Source organism: Ambystoma mexicanum, chromosome 10 (assembly GCF_040938575.1).
Source record: "Ambystoma mexicanum isolate Mex_15411 chromosome 10, UKY_AmexF1_1, whole genome shotgun sequence".
In the NCBI taxonomy this organism is placed as follows: Eukaryota; Metazoa; Chordata; class Amphibia; order Caudata; family Ambystomatidae; genus Ambystoma; species Ambystoma mexicanum.
Window position 1 is genome coordinate 1532358515 of NC_090932.1, and position 19829 is coordinate 1532378343.

Here is a 19829-nt window from a genome sequence, read left to right on the forward strand (position 1 = left end):
CTCCTTCATCTACAACACACAGAGACTAACTTACGATATGTGTTTGAGCACTATGCTGACCACCTTTCTGGCATTACAATAAATGCAGCCTGTTCCCCCTGGCCAAGTATAGAAGTAGAGCCTGGAGCGCGTTGCCGGAGCAGTCAATTAAATGGGAAACAGACACATTCAGATATCTGGGAATAGACGTTTTCCATGACCCGAAAGCGGACCATGTACAAAACACGATACAGGCGGTGAATAGAATAAAGAAGTACATGGAATTTTGGGCCAAGCTGCCACTTTCTTCAATGGGAAGACCCGCGTTATTTAAGATGGTGGGGCTTCCGAAGCGGCTCCACTATTTTACGAATGCTCCTCCCCGAAGGCTACAAGATCCTCTCAGCCCCTAGATCAAACCGGTCTGGAGGGGGTGTAGCCCTGATCTTCCCCGAGTAGGATTCCAGCCTCTCTCATTCCCACTCAAGCTTACTCCTCTTTTGAATGCCTAGTCTGCAGGCTCGCTCTCCTAGCCATTCTCTTACCGTTGCTACCCTCTGCCGGCCCCTGGTCAAATCACCTCTTTTCTCTGAGTGGGCTGACCTCTCCTCCCTCTCGGCCTCAACCACTCAACTTCTCCTTGGTGACCTCAACATCTATCCTGATTCTACCAGTCCCTCATCTGCACTCTTTCGCAACCTCTGCAATTCACTCTCCCCCCTCCATCCTTCCCTCGGCCTGGGGCACACAGTTGATGTCTTGATCTCATCCGGCCTCCCCCTCTCTATCCCTCCCCTTACCACTCATCTCTCCTGAAGTGATCACTGCCTCCTCATCTCTCCATCTCCTCCCCCCCCCCAAGCAAACTCCACTCCTAGAGTGCCACCCACCTTCTCGGATATTCGTCCCATGAAGCGTGTGTCAGTCGAAGCCTTTGCTACAACCTTCTCCCCTCCTCCTGTATCCCAGACTGATTTACACCCAGACACGGCCCTCTATCTCTTCTCTACTCCTACTTCTGCTACTCTCGATACTCTTGCCCCCGTCATGAGGATCCGTTTTAAGTCCAAATCCAAGTGCTATTCTTGGTATGACTCTGACCCAGCTTCACTTAAATGGAAGTGTAGGGTGGCGGAGAGGAAATGGAGAGCTTCTTGCTCATCCTCCGACAAACTGGCCTGCTGCCTGCTCCAAAGGCAATACCGACTCGCTGTCCGCACTAAGAGAGTCCACATACAAGCCTGAGTCTCTACTGCATCTAACAATTCGGCCAAACTATTCAAAATCTGCAAGGAGCTGGCCATCCCTGCTACAGCCTCCACCCCCCCTCCTCCTCTCGCCTCCCAGGCTTTGCATTGCCCTTGCCTCTCACTTGATCTCTAAAACCCAGGACATACTGGCCACCCTCTCCTCCGCTCCCCCTACTCTTCGCTCTCCTTTTCGTCTTTCTGACACTCCCTCAGCTGCTCCCCCCTCTTTCTCCTCCCTTCCTCTTTTCGCCCCGGATGAGGTTGCTAGACAAGTCCGATATATGAGAACCACATCAAAACAGGTCCATCCCTGTTCCTTTAAAACCATTAAGGACCACATTGACACGCTTGCTCCGGCCCTTGCCGATTTCTGTAACTTCTCCTTTGCCTCTGGCTCTTGCCCCTCCCCTCTTAGGCACTCCCTTGTGCATCCTCTCCTCAAGAAATCCACTGCTGATCCACCATGTGTAGCAAACTACCGCCCAATCTCCATTACTCACTTTTTGGGTAAGCTCCTGGAAAAGCAGGCCATCTCAGCTTAATCTTCATGCCGACTCTGTTGGCTCCCTCCAGGACCACCAATCTGGCTTCAGAGCTGCCAGAAGCATGGAAACAGCTCTCCTGTACATCCGTGAAGACCTGCTCTCCAACCTCGATTCTAACATGCCCTCTGTCCTCCTCTTACTTTATCTCTCCACTGCGTTCAACACGGTCAATCATATCACCTTGCTTAATCGTCTGTCACAACATGGGTATCACTGATCAGGCTCTGGCCTGGCTGACCTTCTCTCTGATCGACCCTCCCAGGTACAACTTGGGTCCTTTCCATCTCCCTCTTCACTTGTGGTGTCCCTCGGGGGTCTAACCTCTCACCCTGGCTTTTCAACCAATACCTGGCAACTCTCGCCTACTGCATCTCCATTTTCTGCTCAACTTTCCAGTGCTATGCTGATGTCACCCAACTCATTTTCAGGCTTCCTTCTGCCTCCTCCTCTCCTTCCCTCATCTCGAATTGTCTAATCGCCATTCAAAATTGGTGTGCCGCCAACAATCTATGTCTTAATGCCAACAAGACCAAGATTCTCCTTATTGGTACTCCATCTCCATCCTTCCCTCTCTGGTCGGCCTACCATGGACCTCCTTCTACCAGCACCTGTGCGGCCAGGAACCTCAGGGTTATCTTTGACTACACTTTCCTTCTCCGCACACATCTCTGACGTCTCCAAAAAGTCAAACATTTTATTGCACCTCCTTAAAAACGTACTCTGCCTTTCCGCTCCTTCGCTCAAAAGCTCACTGTCTCCCAAGCTCTGGTTCTCTCCAGACTGGATTACTTTAACAGCCTCTTTCTAAATCTTCCTGCCTCCACTCTCCGCCCTTTACAACTACTGCGAGACTGGTCCTTGGCCTCAAGCCCTCGGATCGTATCTCTCCAGCCCAGAAATCCCTTCATTGGCTCTCAGTGGATGCAAGGATTACATTTAAAACCCTCTGCATTGTCCACAAGGCTTTCAGGGGCCTGGGTCCAAAATATCTTCAACTAACCCTCTGTTAACACCTCCCCTCTCGAGCCCTTCGCTCCTCTACTTCTAACTCCCTGAGGGTTAGTCGTTTTTGCAAAGAAACAAGTTGGGGGTAGATCTCGGTCTTCTGCTGCTGCCTCCCTTTGTAACAGCTTCCCGGCCACCTCGATACTTGAGGAAAAACATCTACAGTTCCGGGAGCATGGCAGGAGCCTTCTCTTTGCCTCAGTCGTTGCCCCCTTTCTCCCCTGTTGATCTGTTTCTCTTGGCATCGTGCACCTGGCAACCCGCTGTCATTCGGGCTCAGATACCTGCTCACCCTGCCACCCCCCTGCACTGCCTACAGGCCACCCTCTGCACTAGGGTCCTGTATCTGTATGCATACAGTCCCCCTCCCACTTTTCTTCTGCACTTATCAGATATACCTTATCTGAGCAACTTTTACCTGCCACTTGCTGGCTGCACTACCTTGGTTTTAGCACCCTTTTTAAAATCATTTATTTTATTTAATATTTACTGTTTTTCTCTCCTCTGCTCCGCACTTTCCACTCCCCCTCCTACATGCACTTCCCACTTTTCCCTTTTCCATGCACTTGCGCTTTCTTAGATGTCACTGGGCCTAGTAAGATCACTTTTTTGTTCTTTTTGCATGGTCGCGCTCTGAAACACTTGTGTACAAGCCCGATATTAATAAAATATAATTTCATATCATTCCATTTAATATACACAGAGTTTTCTTTAGGACACTGAATACTATCTGCCGGCGATTCCTGTGGCACAATTCTAGGTGTAGTAGGTCGGAGAAATTTCCAGAGACCATACGAGTAGGGAGGGATAAAGTTGACGGACTTTGAGGGGTATTTTCTGGAGTGCCAACTTCAATTTGTCACATATAAGTTGTCGGATGAACAGTCCCAAGAAACAGTTACTACAACCGGCATGTGCCCCATTCTTTTTGGAGGAGATGGTGTGGACTACAGCACCACGGGGATCCTGTCCTCCACTATTGTTGAAGCTAGGTAAAATTATTTAGCAAAGAGCCTGCCGTATTTGAGCAAGGACACACCTTACTCACCCCAAATCCCACTGGTAGCATTATAGCATTAAAGAGTAAAGATACACAACTAAGGTTGAAGGCCAGGAAATATTGGGAGCTCAAAGGGGAGTCATCATTAGGGGATGTATTAAGAGAGGGGAGACCGATGACTTAGTGCAGTAGTGGCGGAATCAGGAGTACAGGCAGGGCAGCACATAATTTACACCTCATTACTCTATATCGTAAAGTTGAGATGGCCGGGGGTTGAAGGAGCACTGGTAGAAGATGAAAAGAGAAACTCTACGATATTTCCAAAGGTGGACATAGTGTCAAAGCTATAGGAGTTATTACTGGCAAGGTTGGATTACAATTTGATACAAACTGGACATAGCTGTGAGGCAGATTTGCAATAGCAGCCGTCAGGCGCAGCCTGGAGCTGGATCATGGAGTATCATAAAAAAGGTGTCCCGGAATGTGAAACTGCAGCTGATCCAATTGTACATCACTCACAGGGCATACTTCACTCTGAAGAAAATTGCTACATTCAGCGAAGCAACAGATCAATTGTGTCCGAAATGTGGTCTGGTAGATGCAGACCTGATGCATATGTTCTGGGCCAGCACTAAAATATGCCAGTACTGGGAAGAAGTGGCCCAAACCCTGACTAAGGTCAGCGTAACAGAGTCAGTTTCCCCTAGAGCATGTTTACTAGGAATCTTTCCAAGACCTAAGCATGCAAGACATGTTCGGTAAGTTGAGCGATCTAGCGTATATTTTAGCAACGTATAGGATAACAATGGGGTGGCAGGCACGCAATAGGTCAGCAATCAAGGTATGGTCACTGGCCGAAACATTGGTGTGGCAAGAAGCATTTCACCGGGGACTAGAGTAACAAAACATGGATTTAGCGGTCTGGAAACAAATGATCCAAGAAGTGATAGCCCCTGCACAGGAGGACACTCAGACGCAGGCACAAGAACTATTGGAACCCGAGAGGCAAGAGCAGGCGGCAAGTTCAACAGGCTGAGCATAACACGAATAGACCAAGCGACAGGAATAGGCAGAGGAGGGAGTGGGGGTTAACAGGCATATGACTTATTTTGATGTTGTTTGCAAAGTCTGTATGTTGGAAACAAAAACATTGTTTAAAAAAGAATGAGCGAGTGGTAAAAGGTTCAGCTCACTCAGAAGAAGAAAAAAAATCCCAGAGTCCAGCAAAAAGTGCTGTGGGTCTCCTAGGTTAAAGAGAATTAGCGCATAAAGTAAACAGTCTCCCCAATAGCCCCCAACATGCCTAAACAGGGGAGGGGAGATAGTCTCCATTTTTACCTTTTGTGGAGCACTACTACAGGTATGGTTAGCAGTGCATTCGATCCCAGTACCAAGATTTTTCTTTAAAGTCTATTTTTATCTTTAACCGGTTGTTCGACAGGATGGTAGTAGTGTATATTTTATGATGTACTACTGTACAACTTTAATTTTACTATAAAATAAAGACTGCCTTTTGGCTACTTTAAGGGCCAAAATGGCCACCTTGTTGTTTAAGCTAGGCCTTTGCGAAAATTGCCTTTGTTGAGCCATATATGGCCAACCCTCTTTGCAGTGGCTCCCAGAGTCGAGGAAGAGTGGTGGCCGTGTGCTCGGAACTGGTGTGCTTCAGAGGGTCTTATATACCCCAATGCACATCTTCACCTTGGCTGACGTCAAAGTGTCAGAGCCAATTATAAAGGATTGGATAACATCTCAATTTGAATGCTGCATGCTCCCTGAAAGGTGGGCTGGGGTTATCAGCTGCACAGTATTTGGCATATATGAGGGGTTTTGGAGTAATTCCTTAGTAGACCACTGGCACTCTTACCCAAAGCACAGAGTACCTTGGAGAAGGCCTGGAAGAACATAGGAACTGCTGCAACCATCGCCGGTTGTAGCAGCACTCACGTAAGGTGAAGTACCGCCTCCCTTGACCAAACATACCACAGGTGTACTCCGCACTCTTGAACAAGTGGGAACAGCTGGTTCTCGGTACTGCTCTTCAAGCATGTGCCAGTTTATATAGGATCTGCAGGTTTACTCGATCCTGGAAGGTCTGTCCATATTAAGAGGGGACTCCATTTTGAATCTGGACACTGCGCTGCTGTACCGGCTACTCACTGTGTTCTGTGACAACACTGAGGGCCATCTTCCTTGCTCTGCTGCTGCTCTTAACCACCTAGCTGAGGTAACACATAGGAGCTGAAGTCTTTTGGCCCCTCCCCATTGCCAGCATGCCCTTGCTGGGGCACCTTAAGGTTGCCCACTACCAGTTGCATCTTCTGCCCTTCTCCAGGTCCTTAAGACTTCAAGCAGAGGTTTACCTTCATTGTAATCCTCAAGACCAGCTACTAGCACCTTATGGGACTGAGTTCTGCAGAGACACCTCTGCAAAGGTGGACCCTGCATTTTCTACACTTCAACTTTAAGCATAAGTAGTCTTTCCGCAAATCTTCAGACCACCTGGAAACACTGGTTTTACTGGTGGAATGTCTTCTGGGCAAGCATGCATACTGTTTCACCTTGCTGCAGTTATGCACATTTCCGCACAATGCAAAATCCTTACCTGTAGTCACCCCTAGCTTACACTTTTGGTGGCGTCTAGACATAGAAACTGAGTGACCAACTCCCCAGAATTGTGCCTGCTTGCATTTCGCTGTACTAGCCCATTCAGATCACCATAACCGCGCCTACCTATTAAAATTCCTCTGAGTTGTCGTATAAGAGAATTTGCATAGGGACTAAAAACTCTCCCAAATAAGTAAAACTGCATGCCTGTGACCGATTGAGAAATTGTCCAAAGCCTGGGGCTGGTGTTTAAGTCACTGTTAGTAATTTTGCTAGTATGCTTTTGAATTTTTAACACGCTCAACTACTATTTTGCTTCAGGTTTTCCATTGTAACTGTAATCTACTGCAGTGGTAAAAAATGACAATGTGCAAGCTACAAGCCAAGCATAAACTAAGGAAAGTAATGTGTGACCTGGATTCTCCACAAAGCACACCATTTCTTACTCACCATTAGTCAATTTTGGGGGGCGGGTGCTCATAAAAGTATTATGTTCATTTGCACATCTTCCTTTGATTTTCATGTGGCCCACCTGGGGGGGGTCACCCAAAATCTTTGAGTGTTAGTACGGACAATCTGGGTCCAGGGGTCCCAAGTGCAGGGGATGAAGTTGGTGCAACGATTGGGTCTGGCTAGGCATCAGTTCTGATCTCTGGATCAGAGACCACTGACAAGACATGCGGTTGGTTAGGCCAGGCAGGCAGCTCAGAATAGCAGCTGCAGCGACTACTAGGACGAGGATGGACCTCTAGGATGCAGCAGATTAATTGCGGCGAGGAAACCCTGGTTAAAGTTCAGCAGGCCAGACTCGTGTTGGTGACAAGAGCCAGACTTAGGAAGCCCTCATCACATTTGAGCACAGTTGCAGCATCAATCTTGGGTCACGATCTGCAGAACACAGCCGCAGAGTCACCCGGTTGATGAATTGTCAGCCACCAAGATGGCATGGGGGCACTGCCAAAGACCACCAATGGCATGGCACAGTAACAGTTGTTGCAATTTGCCAAGGGGAGGAAGGCACTGTAGAGAGTCTCCACTAATCACAAGAAAGGCAGCAACAGACACCAATGATTGGCCTTGACAATATGGGTTTGCTTCCACAGCAGTCCTACAGGTCTTACACAGTGTTTGTTCCATTAGGTGACCTCCAGAACTGCTGCAGGACTCCCTAGCCAAAATCCAGGCTGGTATTACCCACCCCATCAATGGCAAGTATCTGCACCATTCAGACATCTATGGGCTGTCCAATCATTGACAGCACTAGCCCCACATCTGCCCAGCAAAAAACACTTCCTTGGAAGGATGTGTATTGGGACCAGGTTTCTATATTAATATCCAAAGACCACTTGAGGCCGCTCTAAGATAGTTATCAAGGAGGTGCTCTTTCTTAGGAGTGGCCTCAAATGGGAAGAATTATGCAGCCATTGGGGGTTTTATCCACCGAACACCCACATGCTAAGTCCCCTCCCCCACCATGTCTCATCGTCCTCTCCACACCGGCCCAACCCTCCACATTACGACCCCACCATTTCAACCTACAGGCCACAATCTTCCCAGCCACCAACCCCTTACCTGTTCTGGCGCCCTGGATTTATTCCCACTCCACACAACAGCCATTGGACTTCCTCGTCAGTGGATGTATTCTTTGAGCAGCATCTCTTTAGCAGCCGCTTCTCAGGGCAGGCCAGGAAACAGTCCCAAGAGAAAGCCTAAATTGCCTTTAACTGACCTGGGCTCACTCAGAGCCGAGATCTACAACCTCTCAAGCAATTTAAATTTGGTAAGGCCTGTGATTCTGCCCCAGACATGCCCCATACACATAAAATCTAGGAGGACCTCAGTGTTTGGCAGTTTTATGCGCTAGCCATCAAAAGGTTTCTGGTGTGTGATTGGAGGCTGCCATAGGCCAACCCCCGAGTGTCTGCTTATCTAGGGGAGTGCTGAACAGTCTCAAGACCTATAGATTCTTTCTTGAATGGTTGGAGGATTATCAAAAAAAAAGGGGCTGCTGCATCAGTCCTTGCTGCGGTTTCTTCCAAGGCTGTTCCAAGTCCTTCCTAGGTTTTTCTTTATCCTCAGTCATTCTCCCCCACCCACTTTTCTGGCGGCCTTGCTGGCTAGATTGGCTGTTACATGCTGGGACCGTTCTGGATTGCTACTGTACTGCCTCTTTGAAATACTACACGACCAAGCACCTCAAAGTAGGGAGTCTTCTCTGGACTAGAAGAGTTGGTAGTCAACCCTACTCAGCTTCAGCTTCATCTTCGGCTGGCCCGAGTGGTCTACATGCATTCCCCAAGTCATGGGAGCTCTCTGAAACCATAACAAAAAGGGTCCTCAGTCTTCCCGATGACTTCCGCATCACCACTCCTACTTCTGGCTGGTGCATCAGTCTTCCTTGGAACACAAATTATTTTCCTCTGTATGGGTTCTCGATGGTCTGGGGTTTAAGTCCCTGGGTTACAGATCTTTATCCCAGTCCTGAAAAAACAGCACTGTACATATCTGGTTCACTTGCAGTTTACAAGCCAAATACTCAGTTAATGGCGCCATAAGTAGTAGTCTCAGGGTCCCAATACTTTCCTTGGAATGTTCTTCAGGAAGTCCCCTGGGTCCTCGTGTAGTGGGGTGTTGCAGGACCAAATCCTGCTGGACATCCATACTTCTGTGGCCAGCTGGGAGACTGATCTGAAACTGGAGCACTTAAGGAGGTCCCATCTGGTGTTCCCCCTGGTGTAGGATTGCTCTAGATGCACCAGTGGGAAAGAACAAGTACTTGTCTGGCTTCAAAACATAAAATGCAGCTTGTCAGTTGACAATCGCATATTCCCTATGGGGAACATTTCACAAACGTAACCCTCTTCAACCCCATAAAGTGACCAAAGTGGGTACTTACCCTTGGGTTGCTGGAGTTTTAAACCAACGCCTGGATCTTTTGCTGGTACCTGTGATTTATTAGGAACACTGTTCTGTCCAGTGAAACGTATTCGATCGTGTTAGGCATGAATTGATGCAGCAACACTGTGTGAGATTACACAATACTTGTCCTCTTGGTATTGGGTAACCCACCTTATTGTATAGGCCTGTACTACACAAGTTAGTAGGGTGATTAAGCAGCCAGGCTCATCTCAAGAGGTGTAAATGTGAGCTGTAGCAATGAAATTGACAAATACATGTAGCCAAGTAACACTTCTACTCAAGAAGTCAGTTATAAATAGTTAACATCCATTTTTAAATAAGCATCCTTAAAAAAGGGCAACATATGTAACAATCAAATATACTTTAAAATACTTTTCCATTATCAGCATAAGTTTAGTGGATACTCTTTAGAGATGCTTTTTACACACTTCCTACACCCAGTGGTGAATTCATTCACAAGGACAGTAATGGCATTTATATATCACTAGTACACTTTGCAGATTCTGAGGTTGCAGAAAGGAAAGGTAAAACGTTCTCAGGGCATGAGAGTACACTTAAATCTTCCAATGAAGTCTAGGCAAAACCTTTCCCAGCAATAACTGTCTAAAACCAAGTTAACTCTGAGGGATAGAAAATATCAAAGTCAATGGACTAGAAGAGTCTGCAGGAAGCCAGGACAGCCAAAGTAAATTGGAGCACAGTCTATGGAGCAAAGGTACTTCGTAGTTAATAAAAGTCGTGCACAAAGTTAGAGTTTCTTGTAGAAAATAACTGTAGGGTCACAAGCTGTTATGTGGAAAGCAGAGCTGAAAATAATTAGCAAAAGTAGCTATTGCAAGTTTCACTACACTGAGGTAAGTACCCCAAGTCTGAACAGTACCGCTGGTTTGAAGAAGAGTAGACCAGCTGGCTTCTGTCCTGTTGCAGCGATGCAGATCCTGGGTTTCTGAACCTCAGTCGTGGGGACAAGAAGGAAGATGTCTGGAGGACTCCTGTGGCAGCAATTTGGAGTTTGGCGGCAGCTACGGGCTCTTTTCGGGTCAGCGGCACGGTAAACAGCACCACCGCAGATTTTGGATACTGGTTGGGCTTCCTTCGCTCCTCGGTTCATGCACTCTGATGAGGGGACTCGAGCTCTGGTATTTCTGCTTCTGGAGAATCCATAGGGAGTCTCCTGTAGCTTCTGGCCGGATTTCAGATGTTTCACTGGACTATGGATTTCTCCACCCCGGGGAATCGGTTCCTACAGCTGCAAAGAAGTACAGCCAGTCGGAGAAGATGTGGAGTTCGTCTCGGGGTTAGTTTGTCCCAATAACAAGGGAAGAAGTTATCCCTTCAGGAGCTTCTCTTGTCGATCAGAAAAAAGGGAGTTTCAGCACAGCAGCAGGGGTTCACCAGGCAATTCAAAAGTCCAGGAGGATGCAGCAAGCTTCGTTCACGGTTTCTTAGTCGGTTGTTCTTCCCAGTGGTCGACTGCCTCTAGTCCCAAAAACCTTGCCTTATAAGCAGGTTTCTCCCATTCCATGCACAGCCTAGGCTGTCACTCAAACAGCAGGGTGGCTGTCCTGAAAGCCACCCGACAGCCACCAATCAGCACTGGGTACATTCAGGCATTCCTAGAGACAAAGGAGAGGGGAGTTTCGGGAACCTCCCTCACTTCCTGCCCTTCCAGACACACTGCAGCCAGAGGCAGGGTTCAGGACTGAAGCCCGCCAAAGCCAAAACGACAAAGTGCCCAAACCTGGCTTGGCACGCAGAGTAAAACCCAAGAAAGACCTCAAACAGAAAATTGAGAAAAAAGAAGACCCATCATCAAACACATCACATAAAGCTATAATTGTATGTACTTCGAACAAGAATGTGAAGGCCATAGCTTATCGAGACAGGGATTTTCAGAACCTGCTCTGGTGAGGAATTCCCAGTAGTCAACGTAAAGCTGCAACTAGTTTGCACTTGAGCTTTTGCCTACACTCTCAACAGGGTAGTTTCACAAGCCTTAATGTTCAGTAAATCTTAACAAGAACAATGCTTTAGAAGTCCATTCCTGTCCTTGTCAGGGTAGTTTGTAACAAGAGGACAAACGCAAGTATGTTTTTGTTAAAATTCACAGTAACACGTTCCCAATGAGTTCTACAGCTACTTAGGGGGTAGACTACCAGTTGCCAGGCCCTACGTGACCAAAGTTTGGACTCCAGACACAGGCTACACTGACTGCTGCCCAGTAAGGTAGCAACTTTGGAATGAAGGACTTTACGCCTCAGGAAAAACCATGGTGATAGGAGCACTTAAAGAAATACAAGACAACTTGACACCCAGACTCCAGTTTGCAAAAAACAGACACCACGGTATAGGTAATCAACAGGAATATTGTGGCTCACTGTAGGATTGGGTACAGGCTGTTCAAGGCTACCAGTAAACAGTTTCCGAATCAGATCTTGGCCACCATGTTTCTCAATAGAATTTCATGCGTGAAGACCTTCCGTCCAGGTACCAGATTTTCTTTTCAAAAGGACCTTGTGGTCCCCTACTTATTTTTTCCCCTTGAATGAGCGTGTTCATTTATTTACCCCCACTCTATTGATCTGTTTTTTTCAGCATCCAGAGTTGCTGGGAATCACAGATGGACTAACTTAACTTTCACATCGCTGTATGCTGCTTTGACTCATCCTTTCAACGTCCTGGAGGCCGGGCCCATTTCTTCCTGAGTGAGAATGTGGACCCTTCTAGTGGGCCGAAACTTTAGTTTTTCTCTTTTACACATTTTTTTGTGTCGTCTATGTTTTATTGTTCTACCCTTTATTCCTTTAGGAATGTTTTGAACTTTGGTGTCATATCTTTTCTTCCAATTGGCAATAGTCACTCTAATCACCTTTGTCTTTGTATTCAATGCTTTATTCACAATTAGGCAGCTTTGGCATGTGTTCACATTGTTTTCATGACACCCGTTTGGAATTTGTATTTTGGTGCCTTCTATTGAAAGAAATCTGCTTTGTTCAAAGTAAAGAACAATTTGTGAATCAGTGTATGTGTGTGTTTTGGGTAGAACCTTTTTTGCTACAATGTGTCAATAGATTTTTTCTGTTACTCTGAAAAACCATTTCTATTGTCATCCACATTAGTATGCATGTTTGAGCTGTGAGGTTTGTAGGACTCAGACTTTACATGCGACTATATAAACCAGACTTTTGAATGACATACACAATATGATACAAGTAATTTATAAAGCGCCTGTACACAATCGTTTCTAGGCGCGACAAGGAAGTGAGCCATAGTGGGACGAAACAAACTATCTTACTAGGCCTTGTGCAATCCGGATCGTCCAAGTGCAGGGCGCTACATGCATCACTAAGCAGTCAGCCCATGTTCTTTGCCAATATAGGCACAGGCAAGGACCTCAGGACAAGGTCAGTACTTTGTTGGGTGCAGTACAGTCAAGCTGCAGTTTCCAGCAGGCATTTTCTCATGTTGAGACAGCAGCAGTAAGTTGAGCTAGGAGGATACCAGCAAAGCTTCCAGCGACAAGGCCATAAGAAGTCCATGCAACAATACAGCCCAGTTCCAGGCAGGTGCATAACCACTGCAGACGCGACTACTCAAACCTTGGAAAAACGAGGGATGCAGAGCAGGACTAATTGGCTGGCCCAACCAGTCCAGAGTAAGAAGGCAACCAGTTCAGTTCTCCCCAGTCAAATTGAAGTCCGAGGTCTCGTATATGGCGGTTGGCTTGACTAATGCTGGTCGCAACAGAAGTCCTGCAGTACGTTTCATACAGTCCTTCGACTTCAGATGAATCGATATTGTGGTCAACCATCTCAAATGGCTCAAGTTACTCTTCTTGCTAGATTCTGGCTGGTGTTTTCCTTTGCCCACCTATGGAAGAGACCTGCAACATTCAAACAGTTGGAGGCTTTCCAATCAGGGACTGCCTGCCACCTCACATTTGGTCCAGCACCAGGACATACCCTGGTTGAAGTGTGGATTGGGACCAGCCAGCCCAAAACCCAGTTTCAGGCAGTTCACACAGACGTCACTCACCAAAATTTAATAACAGGATTATCCCAAAAGTGCATGGCCTTATATGCAAATTTCCAACCTGAAGAGGAACGAAGAGAAAACACAAATAAGCTGGCAGGAAGCAGGGCTTGTACAACAAGGAACAGCCATTTTGAGTATGTTATACTCAAAAAGGCATGATCGCGGTGAAAAAAAAAAAAAAATACTAAATATTTTACAGCCACCAGCCTGTGCAGCACACATCACAAAAGTAACTCAAATATTAAATAAAAAAGGTGCACAAGATGTCCCCCCGTGGCACTCTACTGAAGGTGGTTTGTGCTAAACAGTAAAATTAAAGGTCAACAATAAATGGACTCATTCCCCACATTGGTAGATAACGCAGACTGAAAAGTGCACCCCCCAAAAAAAGAAGTGAAGCACGAGTGCAGCCAAAGGGAGGACACCATGAATGCAAGTTTTAAAATGAAAACTTTACCAACACTACTCCAAATAAACCAACACGATTCTCAGCTATACATTTTGTAACTTGCAAAATCACTGTACTTGGTCAAACTGTCTGAACTTGCACCCCATCTCTGCAGCTCAGTCCAAAATTAATCCAAAATTGCCAAAGCTAAACAAGTTTACTGTAAAAAAATTCTATAGTCACATGAAGACAAATAACTAACTTGCTGTCAGTTCTCGACCATGGGGTCTTCATTATTATAAAGAACAACGAATTGCATGGCCTAGGATCCCGCTCATGTGTTCGAGAGTTTATGATTCATAATGAAAATCCCATGGTCAAGAATGACATTTTCATGCTCTCGGTTATGCATGACAAATAACTGCCCATTAACAGTTAAAGCCCCCCCTCCCCCGGCACCCAGCTCCATTTTGATGAATACTAAACTAGTTTTTATCAGACATCAATGTTCAACCTGTAATGGAAGCACACACTCATTGAAGTCCATACAGAGACGAGCCACAGAAAGCATACATCACTAATTTTTTAAACAAAGAATTCCACAGCCTATTTATAACAGATAGGCAGGGTAAGCTGATCTCACCTAATATCCTGCAAACATCATCACAGTTTTGGTTGATTTCGTGTAACCACCGCTTGACGTTGACGAAAGACTCTGCACTCGTCACATCGTATACAACGATGACACCATGGGTTCCTCTGTAGTAGCTGCCAAAGAAGTGTTGAAAAACTTGAGTAAAATATTCTTTGGAAAAAGTACCTTCACCACTTTGGAACCCACCCACTGTTATAACACATGTAAACACATCCAAATAACTGATGTCAAATCCTCCATAACTGTGCACATGAATTTCATAAGCTCACGCATAGACAGAAAGCCATTGGTTCAGAGTGGACCTAAACCAGAGTGTGCACATCACCTTTCACTGCCATATCTACATAGCAACTAAGTGGAGTACTAAAGTCTGCCCACTAACCAAATATGCAAGGTGGTACCTAGGTCTGCAAAGTGAAATGTAGTGCTGCGGTTTATGAATTTCGAACCATTTGCAATGTAGCGCTATCTGCAAAAAGTACATATCAATACCTACTCAATGGAATGCATCCAATGTAACATATTGGAGACAATTTCTCCGACACCAAGATTAGAATTCAGGAAGACCAATCCACAATTGAGTTGCGGGGCACCATATGTAGTATGCTCTTGAAAGGGTAAATTGTGACAAGCCAAGGATATATTCTCAAGAAAGGAGCTGTTGGTAAAGAAACTATAGGGTGGTAAATAACAGCACACAAGGGAATATGTATGCAGTATTGTTATGGAAAAATAGTCTTTAAATACCAGTGACACAAATTGTAATACAATATAGGCAAGTAACGTTTTCAGGCAGTCTCTTTAGGTCAGGTTGTTAGAATCAAAACAAGCACAAAAGGAAAGGTGGTGTCAAACTGGAAGCAGCGTTACCACACGATGCAGTGAACCTGCGTCCATTGCTTTCCTATGAGCTCAATATTAGTCCATGTCATAAAGTAAGCCTCTGGCTATGGAGAAAAATAGCAAGCCGTGAAGTTGGGGGTCAGCGTTAGAGGTGAGGGGTATGTAGCATGACAACTACTGGCCAAGGAAGTTGGCACAAAATTCTCACCCAAGGATGAGCGAAATAGGTGCTGAAGAGCAGCATAGGAGCTTTCAGTGAAGTTTCAGGGGAAATAGCTGTGCAAGGAGTGACCCTTGAGAGGTCAAAGTGTATCCCAGACTAGAAGTAGGGCACCTATTGTTTTTGCCAATATATCACCGGTCTCATGGGCATGTAATCATATAGATCACGTTAGTACTAATACAGTTAGTTCTGCAATTGGCCACGGTTTGGAAAGCTATTAGGGATACGGTGATGAGAATTTACATCCCCACTGCCCTTTCAGAAAGCAAATCCACTACAAGATGTCTGGGGTCTTAGCCCAGTTACAGGACATTTCACCTGTGGTTCATTTGTAGTTTGCAAGTATACCACTACAGTAAAAATCTGTCAATATAGGGCTTCCAAAACTAATAGTACCAATGTGATTCGTAAGAAGATATGAGGTGTGAACCAGGAAATTGTTGAAGCTCATTACTCCGGCACAAACACAAATCTTTCCAAGAGTCGTGACTCCGTACCGTGTCGACGTCACCATCAGTATAAATGGCTCATGCCACGCCTGTTGGCTTCAGTTCTGCTTTTTCGAGGAACACTCAGGCGTGCCCCGTGACTGATGGACCCTTCGGAGAGGAAAGTGTAAGAAACGCAAACTGTATTGAGGGGTAGAGTGGGAGGGTCAATGAGGAATATGTGGTAGGAACATCCAGTCGAAAGAACGTTATAGTTGGTAAGTAACTTGTTCTTCGAATGGATTGTGTCCTTCCACGTATTCCGCATCTTGTGAGACTCCCACAGCAGTGGTAAATTTGGAGGTGGCAGTACTAGTTATTGTTCTCATGGACGGAATTAAGTACCACCTTGGCACATAAACCCTCATTGGAGGAAGAGGCATCTAAGCAATAATGCTTGATGAAGGTATGCATTGATGCCCATGTTGCAGCTGAACACATCTGCTGCAGGGACTCCTCTCTTCAAAGCCGCAGAAGTATCTCCCTAGTGGAATGGGCTCGTAGCCCATCCGGTGGGTCTTTTCCCACCAATCTATAGCACTCAATTATAGCCAGAATGATCCAGCGGGATATAGTTTGTTTTGTCACCGCTAATCCCAATTTATAACCTGTATAACCTACAAAAAGTTGGTCATCTTGACATAATTTTGACATTCTTGAAATGTAAAAACTGAGAGCCCTTTTGGGGTCCAGTCTATGCAGTCTCTCCTCTTCTTTGCCCAAATGAGCAGGAGGATAGAATGTTGGTAATATGATTTTTTGTGACAAATGGAAGTCAGAAACTACTTTTGGTAAGAAAGATGGTTTTACCTTAAGAACCACTTTGTCCTTGTAAAAAGTAGTATATGGAGGTTTATATGAGAGCCTGTAGTTCACTAACCCTGCGGGCTGATGTTAAGGCTACAAGAAGGACAGTCTTCAATGTTAAAAGTCTCAAGGGACAGGAGTGCAGAGGCTCAAAAAAAGGTATACAAGTTGAAACTTAAGTACTAGATTTAAATCCCAAGTTAAATCCCAAGTTGGGACATGAAAAGGTACTGGGGGGTATACGTTAGTAAGCCCTTTCAGGAATTGAATTATCAAAGGAATTTTGAATAAGATACCTCTTCCGAGGAGCGCTTGAAAATGGACAGCGCAGCTAGATATCCTTTAATTGTTCCGATCTGGAGCCCCAGATTGGCTAGATGCAATAGGAAAGAGAGCACCGTTGTGGTGCCACATTGAAAAGGGTCCACATCCTTATCTTTGCACCAGTTACTGAACTTGTTCCAACGACAACGGTACAGAGATTTCGTTGCTGTCCTTCTGGCCGAAAGCAAAATCTCCATAACGTCATCCGGAAGATCCCAATCCTTGTCTCTCAACCTCTCAGAAACCATGCATGAAGTTGAGTGTCTTGACTGCTGGATAGAGAACCTGACCTTCCTCTTGCGAGAGAAGATCCTCTCTTTGCGGAAGACGTATTGGAGGGCAGATGGACATGTCCAGAAGGTCCGGGTACCACGTCCTCTGGCCCAATCCGGGGCAATTAGGATCATGGTTTTCCTGAACTTTCTCAACCTCCTTATTACTTGAGGAATCACGGGGACTGGAGGAAACTCGTACAGAAGTGGAAGGTTCCAGTCCACCACAAACGTGTCTCCTAGAGCTCCTCTCGGAGGAAATTCCCTTGAGCAGTACTGTTGGCACTTCCTGTTTACCGTGGTCGCGAACAGATCGCCCTTTGGGGAACCCCTCAAGTGGAAGATCTCCAGAAGGACTTCCTGAGCTAGCTCCCACTCGTGGGAGAGTGCTCTGCCTGCTCCGAGCGACTGCCGCTGTGTTCTGCTCTCTGGCTAGATGAACTGCCGTTAGAGAGATTCCTTCTCGTATTGCCCAGAACCAGAGCTGCATTGCCTCTCTGCACAGTGCCTACTCCTCCTCCCTTGTTGAGGTAGTACATGACCACTGTGTTGTCCGTCTTTATCAGGACATTCTTTGCCTGTACAGAGGGTAGGAAGGCCTTCAGCGCTATTCTGATTTCCCTCAGCTCCAACAGGTTGATGTGTAGTTTGGACTCCAATGGAAACCAACAACCGCCGATTGTCAGATCATTGGTATGGGCCCCCAACCCAGTGAGTGAGGCGTCCATTACTACTGTTATCTCCGGCCAGGGTTGCCAAAAAGATTCTCCCCGAGGATGTTGTCATTGCAAGCCCACCATAGTAGATCTTGAGCAACTGCGCTCGGGACTTGCAGAAGATCCGACATACTCCCTGACAACTGGGACCACTGAGTTCTGAGGGCCCACTGAAGGGATCTCATTCTCAATATGGCCTCTGGCACCAGTAAAATGCATTATGCCATGAGGCCGAGCAACCTCAGAAAAACAAAGGCTGGCAGATGCTGAGCATTCTGGAACTTTGTAACCATCTGCAGAATGTTGAGAGCCCTCACCTCGGGAAGCGAGGCTTTGCCAGAGGAAGTATCCAAAACTGCTCTGATAAACTGGAGCATTTGGGAAGGTATCATGTTGGACTTCTTGAAATTGAGGGAGAAGCCCAGTTTGTGAAGGAAGTGACAGGTGATCGACAGATGTTTTTGAGCTTGTTCTGAAGAACTTGCTCTGATCAACCAATCGTCCAGGTAGGGGTAGACGTGAATTCCCCCCCCCCTCTCCTGAGACTCGCTGCCACAACTGCCATCACCTTGATGAAAACCCTCGGGCGGAGGTCAGCCCGAATGTTAGAACTCGAAACTGATAGTGAGAACCGCCAACTGCGAACCTCAGGTACTTTCATGTCGCAATCCATCACAAGCACAGAAAGTCAGCATCCTGAAGGTCCAATGATACCAACCGGTCTTGGAGTTGGAGAGCCTGAAGGATCTGAGAAAGGGTTACCATCTTGAACTTGTCCTTCCTGAGGAACTTGTTTAAGTCCAAGATGGGTCTCAATCCTCCGTCCTTCTTTGGGATGAGAAAGTAAGGGGAGTACCAACCTTTGTTCCTCTCCGCTACAGGTACATGTTCTATTGCACCTTTCTCTAGCAGGGTTAAAGTTTCCTGCAACAGGAGCGGTTCTGGCATTTTGGCAGAGTTGGTTCCTGGTGGATAATCCTGAGGCCTTTTTAGGAAGGGACGACAGTAACCTTGAGCTACTGTTTCCAGTGCCCAAGCATCTGAAGTAATGCCTCGCCATTCTTTCAGATGCTGAGAGATTCTGCATCCCACTGGTGTTTTGTGTGATAAGGTCTCTCAGTGATTTGGAGGCGGTTGCAGAAGCGGTTGAGGGCAAAGATCCCGTTCCTGAGGATCGCTTTGCAGTCTTTCCTCGTCCACCATGAGTGACATTTATTTTGCCTCTTTGAAAGGACTGTCCTCTTCCTCTACCAAAAGAGGAGTAGTACTGAAAAGGACGACCCCTCCAGGAAGATGAGCCCAAATAGGGTTTCTGAGGCTGTCGCATGGAGGCGCTAAGAGATTTAGCTGCCGCTTTTGAGGTCTGTAGTCTTTATATGCTTTCATCAGCCTTACTACCAAACAGCCTGAAGCCATCAAAAGGCATGTTGAGAAGTCTGGCCTGCACATCTGGTACAAACCCTGACTTCCTCAACCACGCAAATCTGTAGCATTGTGCTTGTAGCCATGGACCTGCTGATACTTTCAGCAGTGTCCAGTCCAGACTGGAGAGATTCCCCCATTGCCTCCTTTCCGTCTTTGAAAATATTCAGGAAGCCTTCCCTTTCCTCGCCTTCCAGAATATGTTCAGCCGCCGCTGAAATACAGTCCCACAGGGTATGTGTGAACCTGGCCAGGGTACAGGTGACATTAGTTGAACTTAAAGTCATGCTACCCGAAGTAAAAACTTTACGGGCCCAAGCATCTACCTTCTTATCTCTCTAGCCGTAGGGA

General features: G+C 46.4%; 1 protein-coding gene across 1 annotated transcript in view; it reads right to left on the reverse strand.

The window, feature by feature from the left end:
* Nucleotides 1-19829, reverse strand: part of RAB35 (RAB35, member RAS oncogene family) — a 202052-nt gene that overhangs the window by 93688 nt on the left and 88535 nt on the right. The window contains exon 4 of the mRNA XM_069619733.1: nucleotides 14372-14496. Within this exon, the coding sequence (XP_069475834.1) occupies nucleotides 14372-14496 (125 nt within the window). The remainder of the gene's footprint in view (nucleotides 1-14371; nucleotides 14497-19829) is intronic.